Source organism: Pectinophora gossypiella, chromosome 24, assembly GCF_024362695.1.
Source record: "Pectinophora gossypiella chromosome 24, ilPecGoss1.1, whole genome shotgun sequence".
Lineage (NCBI taxonomy): Eukaryota > Metazoa > Arthropoda > Insecta > Lepidoptera > Gelechiidae > Pectinophora > Pectinophora gossypiella.
In genome coordinates, this window is record NC_065427.1 from 1,875,757 (window position 1) to 1,897,397 (window position 21,641).

General features: G+C 41.0%; 1 protein-coding gene across 2 annotated transcripts in view; it reads right to left on the reverse strand.

The window, feature by feature from the left end:
• The window catches only part of LOC126377795 (inositol 1,4,5-trisphosphate receptor), a 119,344-nt gene that overhangs the window by 46,973 nt on the left and 50,730 nt on the right, over positions 1 to 21,641 (reverse strand). For both annotated transcript variants that reach the window (XM_050025632.1, XM_050025631.1), the window contains exons 4-25: positions 21,302 to 21,417; positions 17,763 to 17,882; positions 16,950 to 17,067; positions 15,993 to 16,105; positions 15,334 to 15,415; positions 14,448 to 14,596; positions 13,682 to 13,791; positions 13,149 to 13,289; positions 12,602 to 12,686; positions 12,073 to 12,233; positions 11,558 to 11,723; positions 10,926 to 11,069; positions 10,705 to 10,849; positions 10,133 to 10,289; positions 9,010 to 9,112; positions 7,533 to 7,711; positions 6,720 to 6,875; positions 5,577 to 5,774; positions 4,878 to 4,984; positions 3,625 to 3,704; positions 2,896 to 3,021; positions 2,163 to 2,317 (exon numbers count right to left, since the gene is read on the reverse strand). In XM_050025632.1, coding sequence (XP_049881589.1) covers positions 2,163 to 2,317; positions 2,896 to 3,021; positions 3,625 to 3,704; positions 4,878 to 4,984; positions 5,577 to 5,774; positions 6,720 to 6,875; positions 7,533 to 7,711; positions 9,010 to 9,112; positions 10,133 to 10,289; positions 10,705 to 10,849; positions 10,926 to 11,069; positions 11,558 to 11,723; positions 12,073 to 12,233; positions 12,602 to 12,686; positions 13,149 to 13,289; positions 13,682 to 13,791; positions 14,448 to 14,596; positions 15,334 to 15,415; positions 15,993 to 16,105; positions 16,950 to 17,067; positions 17,763 to 17,882; positions 21,302 to 21,417 — 2,911 coding nt within the window. The remainder of the gene's footprint in view (positions 1 to 2,162; positions 2,318 to 2,895; positions 3,022 to 3,624; positions 3,705 to 4,877; positions 4,985 to 5,576; positions 5,775 to 6,719; positions 6,876 to 7,532; positions 7,712 to 9,009; positions 9,113 to 10,132; positions 10,290 to 10,704; positions 10,850 to 10,925; positions 11,070 to 11,557; positions 11,724 to 12,072; positions 12,234 to 12,601; positions 12,687 to 13,148; positions 13,290 to 13,681; positions 13,792 to 14,447; positions 14,597 to 15,333; positions 15,416 to 15,992; positions 16,106 to 16,949; positions 17,068 to 17,762; positions 17,883 to 21,301; positions 21,418 to 21,641) is intronic.

Below are 21,641 nucleotides of genomic sequence, written 5' to 3' on the forward strand. Positions count from 1 at the left end.
TGAATTTGAAATTCTTTTATAAGAAATAAAATCTTTAACCTGATTTTAAAGCTTTCAAAAAAGAACATCGTAAAATCTAACTGTGTGTCATCTGCTTTCATTATGTTCTTATATTCTAGCCAATCTCTTTACTAGCATTAAGGAACAAACAGAATGTACAGGCTGTTAGTGACCATGATTCTGAGTTGACATCATTTTTTAATTTTACGTCGCTAAAGTATGAAACTGAAAATAATTAAAAAACGTCAGAATTCCACTTGATATCAACTCAGGATTATGGTCTGAATCATCCCCCTCCGTATTCGTTACGGTGTCATTAATATCCATACGTACTTGTATGGCTACCTGTACGTATTTGTACGGTGTGTAAGTGACATCGTAACGAATACTGAGGGGGCGTAACAACCTGTATATATGTTGACCCCAATTCTTGCAGACACCTCCTAATTTTACTTTAAGTTATACCTGTTATTTTCTTATCCGCCGAAAAGGAAAGGGACGGATGATTGACAGCTCTTAATTTTAGGAAGAATGAGTAAATGAATGAATAACCCGGGCAAATCAAAAAGGTATGTCGCTGGTATGTAAACCGTTTGACGTGCTGTCTACTTTGTCGGGTTATTGGCCGATGTAAAATTTTTAGACGGTTGTTTTAGATTTCTGCTTAAAATTGACGTGTAATCCATAAATTTTATGCCTGTCGATTACCCCTCCCTTTCTTTTCCAACGGATAAGAAAATGACAGGTATAACTCAAAATAAAATTAGATGGCGTCTGGAGGAATTAGCACCATTATATCGATATATAATAAGGTAGGATCTTATCACGGTACATGATAGTTTCGAGCAACCATGCGGCATCCATTATGCACCAATCCATGCCATGTACAGTTGTTCTTACTAACAAATCTACATTTTTTGGAAGGCAGCTGTCAGGCACAGTTTGTATTGCTCTGAAATAAGTTTTACATCATTAGTCCAATCGGGTATTCTTGTTTAAAACTTCGGGTTTCGAGTATCAATAGTAATCTACTCAACGTTAATAACATGGTTAGATTTTAGACAAATTACTATGTTTATTGTATTTTTTAAAGATTTAATACTGTGTTGTACAGCTAAATTATAAGATGATATAGCTTTTTTTTTGACCTCATCATCTCTATGGTCAGAGGCATTATTTAACGGCCTCTGTGGTCCAGTGGTTGAGCGTTGGACTCACGATCCGGAGGCCGGGTTCGAATCCCGTTGGAGAGATATCACAAAAAATCACTGTGATCCCTAGTTTGATATTACAGGCTGATCACCTGATTGTCCGAAAGTAAGATGATCCGTGCTTCGGAAGGCACGTTAGCCGTTGGTCCCGGTTACTGTTTATTGATATAGTGAGTAATCGTTACATGAGCCATGTCAGGGGCCTTTGGCGGCTCAATAATAACCCTGACACCAGGGTTGATTCACGGATCATCGCGGTAAGAACCTGGTGTTAAGTGTTTTAATTATGATAAAAACCGCGTAAACCTCAATGTATTTAAAACCATGTTAATAACGTCTATACACGTAAAGGTATACATCACAATGATTCTTCTAGAATCTAGACAATTCTACCTAGAATGTTATTAGACCCTCCACCGATTAGCATGCGTTAGTCACTACATGTTATCTAAATATTAAGATATCCATGAGCTAATGATTTCATTCTATTACAAACAAGTTTAAGATCCAACGCCATTATCCCAAGGCATAATTTGATAATGCTTCATTCCAAAGGGTTATACCAATATGGACAATATGAAAGATGTATCTTTTTTTCTATGTCCCAACGTCCCAACCATATTTTAATTATATTTGACTTTCAGCAATCCACCCAAGATTGCTTTTCAAGTCACATGCGTTATTCCTAAAAAATAAAAAGTGACATGAAAACGTAAGAATTTGGACTTTCGACTGCCTCGGCACCATTATCCCAGTTATCCGCACACTAATCTACTAATCAATCCGTACACTTATCATCATCAGCCATAAATCGTCCACTGCTGGACATAGGCCTACCCCAAGGCTCGCCACATTGACCGATCTTCTGCTGCCTCCAGAAGATCGGATCTGCTTGGATACGTCCAAAGATTTCCCGCGTCCTTCGGTTTATCGGTCCACTATTCTACTCACCGACAACTAAAGATGCCCTCAGCCTGCAGCCCTATGGCCTCGACATCGGCACGCGCCAGGCTGTCGGCGCTGCGGTCGCCCGCCTGCTCGAACTCCTTCTTGAAGATTGACAGCAGGCAGCTGATGCGGTAGTCCAGCCGCACGTCTAGGATGAACTGGGAGGCAGCGGGGGGAATGAACATAACATAACCTCACGACTATATATCCCAATTGGAGTAGTCCAAAGAACATCCATCACACGACGAACTAACTACCCACACCTTACTAATCTTTCTGGGGGAAATTGTGGATGTTTATTTTATTCTGTACTGCCTGTGTGGTCTAGTGGTTAGAGCGTTGGTCTTTCTCGTTCTCTCCCGAGTTCGATTCCTGGTAGCGACCAAAATCAATCTGTGATCATTAGTTTGATTAAATCGTTGCTGGCTGGTCACCCGATTATCCGAAAGTAAGATGATCCGTGGTTCAGGGGGCACGTAAAACAGGTCCCGGCTGCTTTTTACTTAAGACTCCGGCTAACTAGTTAATGACATTTACGGCATCTATATATCTACAATAAGTCACGCAAAAAATAAAGAATATATTTAATTAAGCATGTATGTACGTAGTTGTTACATGAGCCATATGGGGGCTTTGGCGGTTCAATAGCCTTGACACAGCACACAGGGTTGATGGGGTCGGTCTTTGATCTCATACCCCATACGAAATAATTGTAATTAATAAATCCTCAACTCACCTGTAAAATCTCAATAATTTTGAGCTTAGTGTCCATGACGAGTGGGTGTTCTCTCGCCAGCACTAGCGCAGACGCGCTGCGCTGCATGCTGGTACCCGCTGAGTTGTTCCCTGTGTTGCCGCCCACCTGGTTATAAAGTAAATAGAAAAACCGTTAGATAGAAAAGGATCGATCGGCCTATTCTCGACTGATGCATCACTATGCTAATGAACGACACAACACTGGCTTATGTACTTTGATAGATCTAATCCGTATTGCCCATTGCAGCTATTGTAAAATGTTATCTATATTGAAATATAAACACTGAACAAGTCGTTCTGTTTAATAATACGTGAATAACTCATACATAAAATCACGCTCAACGTAATAGGGTTAGCAGAGTCAAGTAATCCGAAGACAACTTGAAGCCACTGTTGATGCGATGAAGATTTCAAAGAAAAGAAAAATATGCAGTAGATTTCATATTTAACGTTGTTGTTAACAAGTAGCCTTTTCATCTGTCCACCCTATAAACAGCTGGAGCGATTTGGATGAAAATTTGCATAAATAGACCTCTGAACGTTCAGAGGGCACGTACCCTCCAACTCGGTGTACTGGCCGCGTGGAAAGCCGTCTTATATTAAATATAACATTAGGCATTATCAAAAATTGGTTCCATCATTTTGTACCTAAATAAAGCTGCCCATATTTTATCCAACACTAAATAAATAATATCTTGAATTTACTTACATTTCTCGCGACAGATCCTAACGTTATTGACGTCATTACTGCTCCCATATCACCGATACTGCGCAGGACACCGCCTTCGGCTGTGGAAGTTTAAAAAGGTGAAATAAAATGTTTATTATTAATTTAATAAATGCACATTTCTTTTGAGTAAATGTAACTTACGTTTCTGCGCTTCCTTTTCCTGTGCTGCTTGTAATTATTATATTATTTTATATTAGTTCTTACTACTCACAGGATAGAGATATTTGCAAAGCGAAAGGAGGCCTTTGTCCAGAGGGACATATATAAAAAAACAAACTATAAAAAACTTTCACCTATCCTATATCGTAATCTTCTTCTATCGCCTGGTGCCAGGGCTATTATTAAGCCGGCAGAGGCCCCTGACATGGCTCCTGTAACGACTACGTACTTACATCAACAAGTAGCACACGGTACCAACGGCTTCACGTGCTTTCGGATCATCTTACTTTCGGGCAATAAGCAATCAGTTTGTAATGTCCTACCCAAAAATAGAGATCACAAAGGGATTTTTTGTGATATTGTGTGTAATTCCACCAGGTTGAATCTCCTAATATAACCACACGGTGAAGTAAGAAGCAACGAACAAAATACAGATACTTAAACTTAGAACATCATCATCATCATCTCCCTAGCATTATCCCGTTTTTCACAGGGTCCGTTTACCTAACTTGAAGATTTGACAGGTCCGGTGTTTACAGAAGCGAATGCATGTCTGACCTTCTAACCCGCGAAGGGAAAACCAGCCCAATACAGGTAAAGTCACATACCTCCGAAAATCATATTAAGTATATTAAGTCAACACGAGAAACAATATAAAAACTATTATATCCGATACCTCGACAGATCAAGGTTTAGATATAAGCAGGCTGTTAAAATGGCTTTTGGAAGGTGCTTTTGAAATTTCGCTACATAATGGTGACAATTCGGGCAACCACTAGCATAATTTTAACTTAATTTGCAAGAACTAAAACTGGTTGCATCTCTTTCTTGTATTTATTGAATGTGATGGACGACACTAGTTTTAGACAGGTCAAATTAAAATAAGTTTATGTCCGGCGCAGTGGAGCAGTGTGGCGGAGTATGCTCCGTACCCCCTCCGGTTGATTAGGGGAGGCCTGTGCCCGGCAGTGGGACGTATATAGGCTATTTATGTTATGTGTATGTCCGCCGGAATTTGCAGCATTGTGTCTTTTTGTGTAGTATGAAGATTCGATTTGCAATTTTAATCTTACACTCGACTTCGCCGGATAGAGCGTTGGTCTCGTTGAGTAGATCCATGGCGGTGACACAGTCGAGGATGCTCAGCAACGTCTTTGTTAGCCGCAGTAGATCGCTGAAGCTGTAACAAATAATACGATGTAACATAAGCTCACTACTACATCCCAATGGGGTAGTCAGATATACATCCATCGCAAGATGATCTAAATGCCCACACCTATAGAACTTTCTGATATACCAACGTAATAGGTGAGCCGTAAATAATGCTATTTTTTTTTAATAAAATAAGCTATAATCAAAAGCAAATTACGAAGACTTGTACAACGCAACACACATATACAACTTCCAATATAACACCGTTTAATCGTCGGTCCCTAGTCGTACTACCAACTTGTGGCCAGCGGCATAGAATAAGGAATAATACTACGTATAGAACGGCAACTCTCCGCTCGCTACCAGCGGCTGAGCTAGGTTTATCTCACCCCTCCCTTCCGTCGGTTTTACTTTAGGCTTCAATCGTATGAGCCTTAAACGTCACACACACACAGATGCGCGTGTACGACAACGTCAATGTGTAGTATCTGTATAAAACGAGGTTTTTTGTATGAAGTGACCGGTGAGTTCAGTACCCTGAAAACATCATTTGACGGACCTCGCCGCGACCTTTATGTGGACTTACTAGTTAAGACCGAAAGCATATTGTGGTGACTGACCTGTAGAAGCCGAAGTAGATGAGCTCCCTGGCCAGTTTGACGACCTCGAAGGTGAGTTTGTTCTGATCGTGGTCGCTGAAGTACCAGGTTCGAGTCACCACGTTGCACAGGTAGTCCTCTACGAAGCGGATGGTTGACGCGAACTGTTCTTTCACCTTCTCTCGCGTCGCGTCTGGACCGCCTTTCACGCACTGGTAACTGGGAATAGAAAGACTTCTTGTTACGATAGTTGCTGGTTGAAAGAGATGACAACCTTAACATTTCCGAAGCGACTGGCCGAAATATGCCCAAAACCGCAAGAAATGGAAAGGCCTTTGGCCATCTTATGGTAGGGAAATCTATTAGGTTATATTAAATAGTTTCTGGTAATGTAAGGACAATTGCCAGTGTTAGATTGCCAATGCCTCCAGCGCACCACGGTCTAAATTTATTCTACGTAGATTGTGGAATAGTTTCACCACGAAGGCAAATTAAATTGCAAATGTTATGATATGCTTCTAGCACTATGATAATTTGTTTAATAACCTGACGAATAAACTGCACGTAGACACAGGAGTTACTGACATAGTTGAGAGGATTAGCAAGCTGAAGTAGCAATGGGCTAGTAATATATACTGAAGAACCGACAACTGTTGGGTTAGACGGCTTCTCTAGTAGAGACTGCGTCTTGAAAAACATAGTGAAAGACTGGACTAGATAGACTGACGACATCGGTAAGGTGGCTGGCAGGTGGAGGAGCAAATTGGAGAACAGAGCTTATTGGCGTGCCATAGGAGAGTATACCTATATCCAGCAGTGAAGCAGCGTAGGCTGTTGGTGATGATGAGAGACAGGAGGAGACATTGGACGTATAAAGCCGACCCTTACTAATTGTGCATAATAAGGCAAAGATGATTATGAAGGCCTTTGGCGATTCGTATAGGGAGTCAGTAACTCTATCTTAACTTGTAGTAAGCGCAAAGGTTGTTCATTGCTGTGCAGCGAGGAAATGCGGCTAGTCTAATGGGCACCTTTGCGTCCCCTAGTCAGGGCCGGACTTTTTGGCGAGTGCAGTAAATAGCAGTGTCGTGTAAATTTATTGTGCAAATTGTTTATAAGTAGATTGCATTGTTCATTTGGTTTAAAACTGTTTGATGTACTAACTCGTGTATATGTATGCGGTCGCAGACTTCGGTCCAGAGACGCGCGTACTTGACGGGCGTGACGGGCTCCTGCGGGTCGCGGTCTACATGTAGGTGCAGCATCAGACGACAGAACGAAGCGCGTACTTCTGATGATAGCGACGCGTTTGACATGCACCTGTGAAATAGTTACAATCAGAACGTTGTTGAGATTGAGAATCCTGCGGGGTCTGTACGAGATGCGCTATACCGCGTGTTTCGATCAAAAGACGCAGCGAATTCTGTTCACGTTGATATATGTCATAAGCGCTAGTGTAACCCTGCAGACCCCGCTGGGACAGAGATAGGCGGACAGACGTAACTAAGACCCATAATCCCAAACTCGTATGAATAAGATTTCACACTTTTAGATCTTATCAACTTAGATAACGCAATTCTTTCAGGTAAAACTTGGCTGTCCTGTGTTCTTTGCGAGGCGAGCGCCCAACTGCTCTGGTATAGTGACTTTAAATTGGGCAAAAACGCTGGACAGTTGTTCAGCCAGATAGGAACCGTCGTCATGGACAAATCTACAATAAACATACATTCATAAAATCACGCCTATTTTCCACCGGGGTAAGCAGAGACTATGGAATTCCATTTGCTTGATCCTGGCATATTTATCTTGCTTCCCCCACATTCATCAATTGTTTCATACACACACGTCGGTTCAGAGTAGATTGCACTAACTTTAACCTTTAACCGTTTTGCAGTAACCTTTTCTAAGGACATTCCTTATTTGGTCAATCTATAGTAAAATTTATTAAAAAATCATACACCATAAGACAATACATACTTGAGTATCAAATTTATGCTAAGTTGCGGCGACAGGCTATTCAACGCGAGGTACTGCCTGTTGAGGCACATGTTGGAGAACAGGTCCAACTGATGTCTGTAGTAGTCCAAGATGGCCGCCGACTCGCAGTTCGGGTCTATACGAGCCTTCGCTGCTAGCTCTGAGAGCAGGCACGATTTCTGCAACCCATTAAATAAACTCAAGTGATCCCGTGATCCCAAACGACACAAGTACTCCCTTAAAAGGCAGGTAAACCACAGCTCAACTCCTAATGAGATGGTTGATTGTTTTTTTATTTCATTTCATTAGGTAGATTATAATAACAACAACCTTGTCATCCATTTAAGTTTAATCTTCTTCTATCGTGTGGGTTGTGAGGTGAATTACCAACCCCATCAACCCTGGTGTCAGAGTTACTAGTAAGCCGCCAAAGACCCCTGACATGGCTCATGTAACAACTACTTACATCTGTAAGTAGTAACCGGGACCAACGGCTTAACATGCCTTCCGATGCTTGGGTCATTTTACTTTTTGGACAATCAGGTGATGACCCTGTGATGTGACGGGTTTTTGTACAAGCTGATTACGTGTTTCATAATGAGCGTTGCACTCGGTAAGTGGCGGTTGAAACTGGCGTAATGCATTTGATAAGAACGTTGCGTAGTAAGCTCGCTAACGGTGGTTTTGCTCCGGCCGAACCAGTTTGGGTTGCAATGTATACTATGTTTTTTCGTTCTAATCCGCACGCACACTAACTTGAAACACATTCTAACATTTCTAACTTTATTTATTTGTTTATCTTATCGTTTTATATGCATTATTTTGTAAGTATTATTGTATTTCTTTCGTGTATTTATTTTCATAGTTTAAGTAAATATTATGATCTATTCATTGAAGTTGTATTTGTGGGAGACACGGCTTCCGTGCCTCACTTAGCAGGGTCCACAGAATACCAGCGTCGTGGCTCGCGCCGCGGCTTATGCTGAGGCCCTTTTATAAAGGACACCACCACCATCGTTGACCAGTACAGGACCATACACTCAATTATTTGTATTTCTCGTGTAAGTTGTTTTTATTATGTGTTTTGATTGTAAGTTATGTGTTACTCCTTATAAATATTATATATTTGTTTTATATTTGTTACTGTGGTGTCCCTTTATAATAAACGTTTCTTTCTTTCTAATGTCCTAACCAAACTACGGATCACAAAGTGATTTTTTGTGATATGTCCCCACCAGGATTCGAACCCGGGACCTCCGCTCAACCACTGGACTACGGAGGCTGATGTAATTATTTATTGATTTATGTGTAATGATTTTAGGGTTTTCATAGTGGCGCGTGGCATGCAATTCCCGTTGAAGTAAATGCAGCTCTATACAATCAATACCTTACGATTCTACGATTGTATACGATCTATACGATTGTATAGAACTGCATTTACTTCATCGGGAATTGCTCCGTCTTATGAGACGGATACCTGTTTATTATTCCACAGCAGGATGACTCCGTCTTCAATTGTGAATTTAACTCTGTCGTCTGTATCAGAGGATTTCCTTTTGTGATATTTGGTTGAAAGCAATCTGTAACAAAATGGTACGATTTAAGAACAATTTCCTGGTAACCAGAATCCACCAGTCAGTCAGGCGGGCACTCAGGATTATTAAACCTTTGGCAGCTCAATAATAGGGTATTTGACTGGGTCAAAGATAAATTATAAAATATTAATCTAGAAATAGAAGCCAGTCTAAGATGATCAAAAATCAATCTCATTTTACTTATGGACTTATTTTCGAGTTTTATTTACGAATTAAGTAACAACAAGTATGACGTTTAATAGCTTCTATGGACGACGTCACAGGACAGTATTTCCATACAAACTCCAAACTAAATTTTCGTTTTGTCGTTTCGTAAAAAGTAACTCATTTGACAAGCCTGTCAAGTAGCCCATAATTCTGGCCTCAGTCGAGTCAAATCGATCATCGATCTTTACAACGAATACGAAATGTTAGCAATGACCAGCTATTTAGTTCAAGTAATATCCTAGATAGTTTAGAATACCTAGCTTCAACAATCATTAATTCTTCTTCTATCGTGTGGGTTGTGAGGTGGAGTACTAACCTCATCAACCCAGGGGCCTGTTTAATAAAACTTACAATGGTAAATTACTATGACAATTTGATGTACATTGCGAAGTGTGTGACATGAATATTTTGCAGTTTCATATTAGCTACGTAATGAACACCAAATTGTCGTTGTAATTTACAATTTTAAGTTTTATGAAACAGGCCCCTGGTGTCATGGTTAGTATTGAGCCGCCAAAGGCCCCTGACATGGCTCATGTAACGACTACTTACTTACATCAGCATCATCTTCTTTCTTTCATCTTATCTTTCTTAATCATTAACTGCAGAATGTAGACGCGCTGCCGTCAAAGTAACGCTTCGAAGTTGATATACCATCAATATCTGGTGTCTAAAAGTAGGTCAGAACACCAATGCCATTGCCCATCGCTACCTTAATTGGTGGAAGTTAACAGAGCAAGAGCAATAGTGAGCGCTGCCGTCGTCAGTAAAGCTGGAATATGAAGGTATGGTCAGTACCTGGTCTCGATGAGTATGTCGGAGTTGTTGGCACAGAGGACACTCTTGCAGATGAGTTCTTGTGTGACTGCGATGGCCTTGCGGTTGGAGATGCACAGGTCGCTCAGGTAGTCCAGGAACCTCGACTGCCACGTGCGCATGTTCTTGCGGACTAGGCCTGGGGTGAAATGCACACATATAAACCATAAGTCCGTAAACACTAACTTAACTAACAACTACATTGTGCGTGGCGTGGATCCTTCCAATCAAGGACCACGGAGGCCGTTAGTCTTCACTGCCAGTAGGGGATTAACCGCCTGGAAACTTTCTTATTTTTTGAAATATAATTAAGTAGCCAAATTACTGAAATTATACTCAAATATATTTTTTTAAGGACGTCTAGGGCCTTGTGCCGAGGTATATCTAGCAGCTACTTTTCCTCGGCCATACAGGTGTGGGCCGCTGCAATAGTTTCAGGCGGATGAGTCGTTCGATAAAAAATATATTTATCTAAAAATTGTCGATTCAAAGTATGACTATGTTACCTAATGGATAAAGATATTTTTGGGTTTGAAGCAATATGGAAAACTAACCAACAAAGGTCTCGATCTCAGATGCGGTGATGTGTTTCTCCAACAGCTTCCTGTTGTTGTGCAGTAATGCCGTGATAGTGTCCTCTGCTAATATGTCGTAGCCGATTTGCTTCTGCATGAAGCCGAAATGTTTTGCTATGTACTCCTGAAAATTAAGAGTATTTATAGTTTTATTGTTTCCAACGATGTATTACTTATTATTTATATTGTTTGATACTAACTTGATTTTTCCTGTAGTCCTGTTGGCTGAGCCTTAGGATACGGTAACAAAGTCTGAAGATGTACTTATAGGGGGCGTAGCGAAGATCATTCAACTCTTCTATCTTCAAGAACGCATCCCCGTCGGGAGTATCTTGAAATGGACCCTGGAAATATAAATCTTGTTAGACCAACAATATTGCTTATAACTGTTGAGGTCAATCTTTATACACATCAATATTGTAGCAACTACCTAGTTGCAGTCTTGTTTGAAAACTTAAGGGAAGAAATGTAAAATCACATTAGATCTGCTTGGGTTCGCTTTTCTGACATCACCTTTTCACATATGACCTGGATATAGATTTGAGTAGACAGGCACCTGGGTAACCTCAAGCTTATTATCTTAAACAATTGAGACGCGAAGAGATGGGGAATGAGCTAGGCAATGTCCAAAACACATGTCAGGATCACGAAGGTTGCATAAAAAAATATATAAAAAGCAGGGGTCTCTGGAATGCACCCCACTTCCCGCTTGCCCGCGCGGCACCCCGCCTTTGCCTTGTGAGCTTGGTACCAACACTTACAACGAGAACAGAGCAGCTAGAGTTTGAGAAGGATGTCATCGACTTGGCAGAAGAAGACTTATAGTTGTTACCTGTAGTATCTTGAACAACTGCCGCAGTATGTACTGCTCGCGCAACAGCTTCTGGCGGTCGCGGTTGGGGTTCTCGACGACCAACTCGAGAGCCTCCGACTTGTTAGGCTCGTTCTCGAAGCCCGCTATAAAGTACACTATGTCTTGCAAGAGGCAAGTCAACGCCCTGCGGAAGAAAGGTTTTTATTAATGTATATTCCAATCCCGAATTATTATTACAATTACTATTCGAATCCCGGGGTATCACAAAAATCACTTTGTGATCGTTTGTTTGGTTAGGACTTTACAGGTGTATCACCTGCTTGTCCGAAAGTAAGATGATCTGTGCTTTCCGAAGCCGGTGAAGCCGTTAGTTACTACTTGTGATATAAGTACGAAGTTGTTGACATGTCAGGGGCCTTTACCGGCTCAATAATAACCCTGACACGAGGGTTGATGAGATCAGTCATCCACCACACAACCCACATGATCCACGAAAGAATCATTCTAACACACAACTCAACATTAGCACTTACTTCCTCTCGTTATGTTCGATGTTCCCGTGATGCAGTTTAGTCGACAAGGCCGATAGCACCTTGCAGGCATCGTTGGCGAAGTCCAGGTCCCGCACCTCGCTCGGTGACACTGATATCAACGCGAACGCTTCTTTATCTTCTTTTATTACCGAGCAGCCCACCTGAAGCGTCAACATGATTGTAGATCACAGAGTAATCCAGCCATAGAGTAATTGAAAAAGGCAATGCGAACAACACAATATTATGAAACCCATTAAACAGACCGAAATATTTCGTCGTTCATTGCTACTTGGGTATCGCGCCACCACGACTAGCGCTTGCGTTACTACTCAATGAACGGCGGGTAAATCGATGTAGCGGTCTGTCTTGATGCGGCCGGTTCACACGCCAACGTGAGAAACAAGTGCCACGCGTAATTTTATGCCGAGGGCAAAAATACTTCGGATTTCCCTTTTCATCTTTGTGTATTTACATAATGCTATCTCGCTTTGAATGAAGGAAAGTGATGATGTGAAATCACTATTCTTACTTTGGACATGACGGGCTTCTCTTCGTCCTTGTCAATCGGTATAGACGTGGAATGCACCCACGTATGCGTGCAAAGGTGCTGAAGTCTGAAATACAACATAGTATAATTAAGTCTGAACGTTACACAGTTACTTTTTGAACCAAAGAATAATATGGTAGTAAGATTGTCAAAACCCTGAGGACAATTGTACTTCGGATGGTGTTTTGTACGAATCCTATTGCGTTTCCGATGCGTAAACGTTAGAACCTGCTGGATCAATCTCGACATTTCATCGTCTAAGAAGATTTCATAACTAGCCCTAAGTGGGCCAAAAGCGACTAGGGCTGAAAGAAGGAAATGGATCGGTGTCGAGATTCTAAAGTGTTTGCTGACGCGAGTTCGTAATGGCGGCTTCATGCGCTAACTTCTGTTCCACTGAGGTCAAACGGTATACCAACAGGGTTAAGATCAAACAGCATCGCTATCTCCAAGAAGTGTGGCACAAACACCAGCCGATACGCAGGCTCGCTTGCTTCTAGCGGCGGATGATGGTTCCACTGATAGTTACCTGACGTAGCTGCTCTGTGGTACGGGTGTGTCGGAGTGCGTCATGGTGGTGGGGTCCAGCTCGAACAGCGTCGCTATCTCCGAGGAGTGTGGCACCGACACCAGCTGATACGCTGGCTCGCCTGCTTCTAGCGGCGCGTCGCTGGACAGAAAAGTAACTTTCTGTTAGGTAACATTAAATAAATAACATATACGCGTCCTTCCCACAGGCTCCGATCAGCTGGATACACTCAAAGCTTCACATCTTCTCCACAGTCGTAATTTATTTCGAAGCGTCATCAAGATTAAGAACGACACAACATAACATCAAAGATGACACAATGACAAAAAAATAATGACGATGGAATGATAAAAATCTAGTATGAGAAGAAAAATAAAATCATAATTTTCAATAAGATTGATTGGTTAAACCAATTTTGATTTTAGACATACATATGGGCACCGATATTGATGTCTGTGACAGTGCTGGGTATAAGCTACACGAGGAATATCAAACCAATAACAAATTTAACAAAACAACATGTAATGACTTACTGCCTTATACACGCCTCGGCGGCAAGATAGTGACCGGTGGCGAGGTGTTTGAATCTGAAGATGGAGTTCCAATGGCCCGCACCACCGCGGCACGGGTCGTGTTGGACCACCTGTCAAAACGGTAGGTTGTCAATAATAAAACAAAAAAAAAAAACAATAAAACAAATAATAAAACTTTTTTTTTTCTGTAATGTTTCAGGTCTATAGTCAGTACTCCATCAAACGCTTTTAGGACAAATTTAAAATGCTGGCAAATCTGTTGGTAGGAACTTCTCTCATCAGTGTAAAACTGTCTTCGATTTCCTAGTAAATTTTTGGACCTCTAAACCTCGGTATTTATATGAAAATATTTCGCTTGATGTCGTAAAGATCTATTGGGGATAATCCGTCCTGAAATACCATAAAAATTGTCCCGATGTTCCTTCAGTGGATTTATATTGCGTCCTTGAAATAGCCAATCAGATCGCTTTGTTTCTACTTAAACAAAAACAAAACTATTATGTCACGTTATTTATACGGGGGCGTCGCAAATGATCTCTTTCGCCAACTGTCCAATCGAACATTTTCTGTTGGGCATTCTTCTCTTATATACTACTCTGGGCGCCATCCCACTTAATAATGCATAATGTGCCCTCCGAAGCATGGATCATCTGTTGTAACTGAAAAGGTTTTTTGCGGAAGAGACACGGTTTTGAACCAAGGAAAATTTTGAGAAAGGACATACTGCGATGAAAGGAATTACACCATTTCTAGTAACAATACTGACCTCGATCTCCCAGAGCGCCTTGCTGCTGGTAGCAGCGGTGGCGCTAGAGCGGCCGGTGGTGCGCAGGAACACGTGCTGCCGCTTCTGGTACTCATCCATCGTGAGGAACTTCTCTTGTTCTGCGTGGAATAGACGGACGACGTCGCCACCTGGGAGATATGGGAGATCAATCATTAGCGTAAAAAGTAACGAAAAGTCAAAGGACTAATTATTATCCGGATAATCATATCATCCCGGGCAGGAAATCATCTCAGAAGCAGACCACTTGCAGCGGTTAACTTGCTACCGTTGCTATCCTGTACGTTGTCTATCTTAGAACGCCGATGATGGGAGAGACTTAAGACGTCTGACATCTTGGCGGTTCGTGAGGATCAGTATATGAGAATCTTAAGTAAGTAAAGTATTTATTTATTTCCTCTACAAATAATATTATTCTTATTCATAGTGATATTTAACATGAATGAGTCTTATAGGGTATTCTAGCCCTGTGTTTTAGGTCGCCAGGCCTCCACCTCCAGAATGACGGTCATTTATAACATTAATAAGTAAAAATAAATTACTACTAAACGTTATTGATTCTGACTACCCCTTATTACTCCTATGATGAACAGAAGTCACCTTACGTTATATTGTATGGCGGACCCAACTAGTCGACCAGCTAGTTCGCCCACATGCAACAGATGGCGCCACCATTCAATAATGCAGTTCTTAAACGCGCTATCGAAATTTACACAGCGTAAACAAACGCTACAACATGACACTAGTGGATCGTCGATCCCTAGTCACACTACCAACTTGTGGCTAGCGGAGTACTATGCTCTGTTCGGTACCTCCAATACCATAATTTGGCGGCAGCACACCCTCGCCGCCAAAGTTGTATTCTTACCTTTCAGTATCTCCTCTTGATTCTCCTTGTGTTCGAGGAACAACGTCACCTTCCATGACGTCGACGAGTTGACAACATTCACCTAGGAGAAAAATAAGTTATATTACATGCTTGTCTCATCACAGTCTCATAAACTATTCATCTGATAACATGTCTCCAGATACCCGATACCAGTAGCTCTTCTTCTTTAGTGAGGTTGTGAGGTCAATGAACGGTCTCATAAATCCTGGTGTCAGGGTTACTATTGAGTCGCCTTAGCACATGTAACGATAAGTAGCTAATAAGTTGAGTAGTAGATTCTAAGTGCAATCTTCACTAACACAGTTGGCTCGACTATTATTGGCTCACCACCTATCACGTTGGTCTAACAGAAGTTCTTGGATGATACGAGATGGATGTACGTCTGACTACTCGAATTGCGAAAGACTGTGGTGAAACTAACAGTAAATATCTGAACATATGTTAGATCCTTTAGACTATATGACAAATGTCAGACCAAAACGGTAGCTGATCCAAGATTTAGAAAGATGACGCATGGACTCCAGTTTCTTTTTATAAGTTTATTATATATAAGACCAAAGATAGGTGGAAGACGATAAAACACCTTTACCCGGGAAGAGGGTCACAAACATTGTTAAAAGTAAGATAAGATTAGTTACCTCCATACAGCCAACATTGTCAGTAAGTTCGTGGTTTGAAGATACGTGTAGGACTTGTTGACCCGCATTCACGGGGTTCATAATCACCTTGTCACCAACCACCACGTTATCGCCTGTACGACAAACGTTTTAGATTAAAGAAACATGAAATTAACTAATAGAGCACCATAGTAGACTAAATAAGTAAGGTATAGCAGGATCATCCGCTCCAGATGCAACCCTGATGCTCAAACACAAGGCACCGACCCCAGGCTCAGAGTTATAAGAGAGAGATAGAAAGCTAAGTAGCGCGGCAATCTCTCAATTATTATTTTTGATGCGAACGGCAAAGGACTGGAACTGTCTGCCGTCGTCTGTTTTTCCAACACTTTATAATCTGGGAGTCTTCAAGGCTAGAGTGAATAGGTATTTACTAGGTAAGCGTCGTCACATTGTGATCAAGCGAGCGAGCCTAATGTAAATAAAAATAAATATGGCTGTGTAGTGTTCTTGGTGATGAAAAGTTTAATAAAGACATTGATTTGAAAAAATGTATTTGGATGAAACGTTAGGGTTACTCCTTCTTCTCCTTCTATTGTATGCGTGAGGTGAGTTACCAGCCTCCACAACCCTGGCGTCAGGGTTATTATTGAGCCGTTAAAGGCCAACACGGCTGATATAACGACTGCGAATTTACACCAATATGTACTAAGCACGGAAGTAGGCACTTCTCCTACTACGAGCATTCGCACCCATACATTTAAAGGCCAAGCAATGCAATATAAAGCCAATTCATTTTCTTCCCTTAATCCTGCTATCCCCTGCAGGTAGAGGAACAAAAATAGATTTCACTTCTCGATCCTTTGTAGCTACAGTCTTTTTAGATTGCCAATATTATTCTCCAAGGATTTAGGTCTTCGAATCCCCCTATATAATAAGTTCATATGTTATATAATTATAATAAGAAATTTACTGTACCTGTCGACCGCAGCTTGTAGAAGGGCATAACATAAAACCACGAGCCTTCGTTACCGTTCGCGTCCAGATGCACCCGCATGGCATTCTTCTCCAGCAATGCGGGTAGTCTTTTGTTAACCTGTTTGAACAGAAATCATAAATAGAGAAAACATTTCCTCCCCTCAATGAGCTGGAGGGGGTATGGAGCACACTCTACAACGCTGATTCCATACGGGTTGGTGGTGTTTTACGGCTAGACCACGGAGACTGTAATAAGTGCGCAATGTCAATAAATGTTAAATAGCAATATTGCATTTGCAACCCCCCAGTTCACGAATACTCGAAACTAAACAGATAAGTGAAAAACTGAAAAAAAAAATGAAAACTTTCATGAGGGTGGATGAAGTGAAAGTGGTTTGTCAGGATCACTATCGAAAATTAGCGTCCGATTAGGCTTCGTTTCCACCGAAGATGAGCGAAGATGCGTAGCGACGGATGTGTTTGTTAAGAGCCGATCCGTAGGAGCTACGCTGAGGGAGGTTAGGATAAGAAAGCGATTCAATTGGTTCTTAGCAAACACATATCTCGCTACACAGCGTCGCACAGCTTTGATGGAAAGCAGCCTGAGTCTTTGAGGGGGTCACTTAGTCCCGATAGCAAACATTACTGCTCTCCATACCAACCCCAACGGCAGGAGACACGTTTTCGCTATCGTCCCACTTCGGTTCGCTTCTCTTAGACTATGACCTGAGTGTTTCCTCGCATCTTGGGCATCCAAGAACGTTGTGTTAAATTACTTCCATTTTATTGTGGGTAGAAAAGAAAAGTACTCACAGTGAGATATTTGTTAGACTTGACGTGCAGCAGTTGTATGACGCTGCCATACTGGACGACGGTTCCTAATAACTTTCTGTTCTCTAGCTCGTTCTGCTTTTTCTCGATTTCTGCAGCATGCTAAAAACAAAACCAAAAGCCATATAAATATCATTAATTATATTATTTCTCCTATGATATTCTATCCAGAGCTGGGTGTGGAGGGAGGCCTTTGCCCCGCAGTGTGAAACCTTAGGCTAGACAGGACAAGGCAAGATTACTATTTGTACTTTACCGTGGTGGTTCGTATCGTAGCAGGGCACAAAGATAGAGTACAGTCGCACCCTGGACACTCCATACAAAAATCTCATTCTTACCGTGTGCTGCCTTACCTTGTAAGTGCGAGCGAGACAATCCGCGTTCTTTCCCTTACTCCTTAGCTGCTTACGATCATTTAGACTAAAGTAAGACCCAGAGGGTTGCGATAAATCTAGCTCTTCACCCGATACGAATTGATACGGGGCGGAGAGTTACCGTTCTGTACGTAGTATTCATTATTCTGTGGTACAGCCTAGCTAGACATACCAAGAAAATAAACAGCCACGGGCATTAATATGCACATGGTTTAGTACCATGTCGCATTAACTTCTTTGTCATATTAAGCTGTAAGTCTCACTAAATGTCAAATACGTTGGTGCGACAGGGTTTTAAAGTGGGTACATGATATTGCAGATGTCTGTGCGACGTACGTTCGTAGACAGCATTTATACTCCGCCTGTCAGTCGAATCCTGCGTTATTTGTCACACGCCATAGCGTAACCCGTGCACACTGCTATTGCATTTGAAGTATCCTGAATGTTTTTTCTGACGATGGTATGTCCTACTGGGCCAGAAAACGTATACTGGCAAAGTCAATAGGCAGTAGGTTGACGAATAATTTTACCACCATAACAAATCAAATTCTAAAAACATAGCCTATTTCCCACCGAAGTAATCAGAAACTATGGAATTCCATTTGCTTCGATCCTGACACACTTCTCGAGCTCCCAAAAAAAGTACAATTTATGTTTAGTGGTGTAGCAATGAGACGCAGCTGGCCAAGATATGTAAAGTAGAATTTGGTAGTCAAGTTTATTCATTTGAAATCCCTCCACAACACGAGACAACCTATAAATATTCATACTTTAAAACTAAAGCATAATACATCAACGTTACATAATCCAGCCATCAATTATAAGCGTCATGTTGGACCAATAAACAGTAGTACAACTGTAATTAATATTAGTGTGTTGAGAAATAAATTGTCCAGAGGCACATTAACGTCACTATGAGACTATTTGTCTTTTAGGCTGTGCTGGTTGGGAAAGAATGACGGAATAGTTGAAAAGTATTTCGTTGTTTCAAGAACGTTCACTCTTTGTCATTTGTAGGTGGTGGAGGCCTGTGCCCAGCAGTGGGACGTATATAGGCTGTTTATGTATGTATGTGTTATATAGAAATTACTTTTGACTTGTGGCGTTCCATTTTGTCCGGCTAAGTAGTTAATGCCATCTGCGGCAAATCTACAATAAGTCACGACAAAAAAAAAAAAAAAATTGCCGGTCCACGCACATGTCAAAGCAAAGTTCCAGTCGAGCATAAAATAATTTTATACTCTGGAATACCACATTCCCGGGAAAAAGGGTCTTAAGACGCACAGATCAACAGACGGACCGACAACAGAGTGATCCGATAGGGTTCCGTTTTTCCTTTTGAGGTTAGGAACATCATTAATCAAGCTGCTTTTCTCTTAATAAACTCGTTAATATTGTTATAAAAACCGTTTGACAACAATGAATCTTCTAAATGAGTCAATTTATCAACTGAATGGGACATTTTGTTACAAAAATTTCCGCCTGCGCTACAGTTTAAGAGATATATTTGGGGGATTGTTTCAGAATTTGTGAAATAAAATAATCCGAGTCGCTTTTTTCATTAATGTATATAAAAGCGTAATATTTATGTCTGTTAGTAGAGTTTACATTATGATTACGAAAACGCTAAAGATGGAAATGTTTATTTATTACGGGAGATTTGTCAAGTTTGAGTCATAAACGTTTATTTTCTCATTACCAGATAAAAATGCATACCTACTTGGGCGTTGCATTCACGCTCCGAAGGTCGTGATAGGCCATGATTAGTTAGGAAACATGATGGCGTCCTCTAACATGATGGACTAATGTTATGGGCGATAGGCTGATCCCTTATCACCACGAGGTTCATCATATCCATCTTAGGACTTCGTATCAACAGTGGCTGCAAGTTGTCTTTGATTACTTGTGGCTCTGCCCACCCCATTTGGGATTACGGGCGTGAGTTTATGTATGTATGTAGTTAGGAAACAAGGAGATTAGCAGATAACTAAATTCCTTAGCAATGAGGGACTTTCCAATCGGCGTTCCCCAAAAACACGATAGAGGGCTTGCCATCAACTCAGAATCATGGCCGGAATCACCCATCAAAGTTTTCGTTATGACGTCACTAACGCCCTGTATAGAAGATCGGCCGTAGTGGGCTGACATAAAAAGGACATACAAACCTACATACAAATATACACTCGCTCAAATAGCCATGCTTTCAGACAACAAAGTAAAACGGTATAGGTACATATTAAATATCTCTGCTGACGTCTTTCATATAGATCTGAGGTCCTTAATATTCTTAAAAGAAATAAAGAGTCTCAAATAAATATACTTACTGTTAAACTAAATGACAACATATTAGAAAGAGTTGATAGTTTTAAATATCTTGGAAGTATAATAAATAGTGACGCTAGATGCACACAAGACATAATAGCCAGAATTGCAATAGCCAAACAAGCATTTAACAGGAAAAAATACATTTTGAAAACCAAAAATATATCATTAAAAATAAGGAAACGGTTTATTAAATCATACATTTGGAGCATTGCACTCTATGGAAGTGAAACGTGGACTATGACACAGAGAGACAGAGAGAGGTTGGAGGCGTTTGAGATCTGGTGTTGGCGAAGGATGGTGGGTATATGCTGGACTGAAATAGTGTCAAATGAAAAAGTGCTGGAAAGAGTTGAAGAAAGGAGAACCATAATGAAGACTATAGAGAACCGGAGAGGAAGTATGATTGGCCACCTGATATGACACGATTCATTTATGACAAACATCATAGAAGGAAAAATTTAAGGGAGGAAGGGGTAGACCTAGGAGATCATTTGTAAAATAAATAAAAATAAAAAGAGAAGGTGCAGGTTGTGTCGTATCAGGAGGTGAAGGATTTGGCGGGAAGAAGAGAGGAATGGCGATTACTCCACCGACAAGAGCGCAGCTCTTAAATAAAGAGAGAGAGAGAAATAAATACAAAAAAGGTTAAAAAGTGAAAAGGTTTAGTACGATCTACTCTGAACCGGCGTGCGTGTATGAAGCGATTGATAAATGTGGAGGAAGCAAGTGTGTCAGGATCGAAGCAAATGGAATTCTATAGGCTCTGCTAACCCCGGTGGGAAATAGGTGTGAGTTTATGTATGTATGTAAATAAATACTCACGTGCAACCTCTTCAACAGTCCTGTATCGGTGTTAGAATTGGCGGACTGTTTAGCAGTATTCCAGAACTGCTTTTGAGCGGAGTATCGGTTCATAGGGCATATCTTGAACAGACAATCTGAAATAGAAACAATTATATTGAAAAAAAAAACCTAAGACTACGGAAAAATCGCAACTATTCAACGTTAATAGTCAGTTATAGTCAACGGTAGAAAAAGGTATTTTTGGTACTTTCTGGGGGTGGTGACATAAAAGTCAAGTGCCAAGATGTGAAAAAGCGAGATGAAGGGTGGCATTAATAAAGTAATCTCAGCTTCGAGACTGCCCTCAAGATCATGTCAA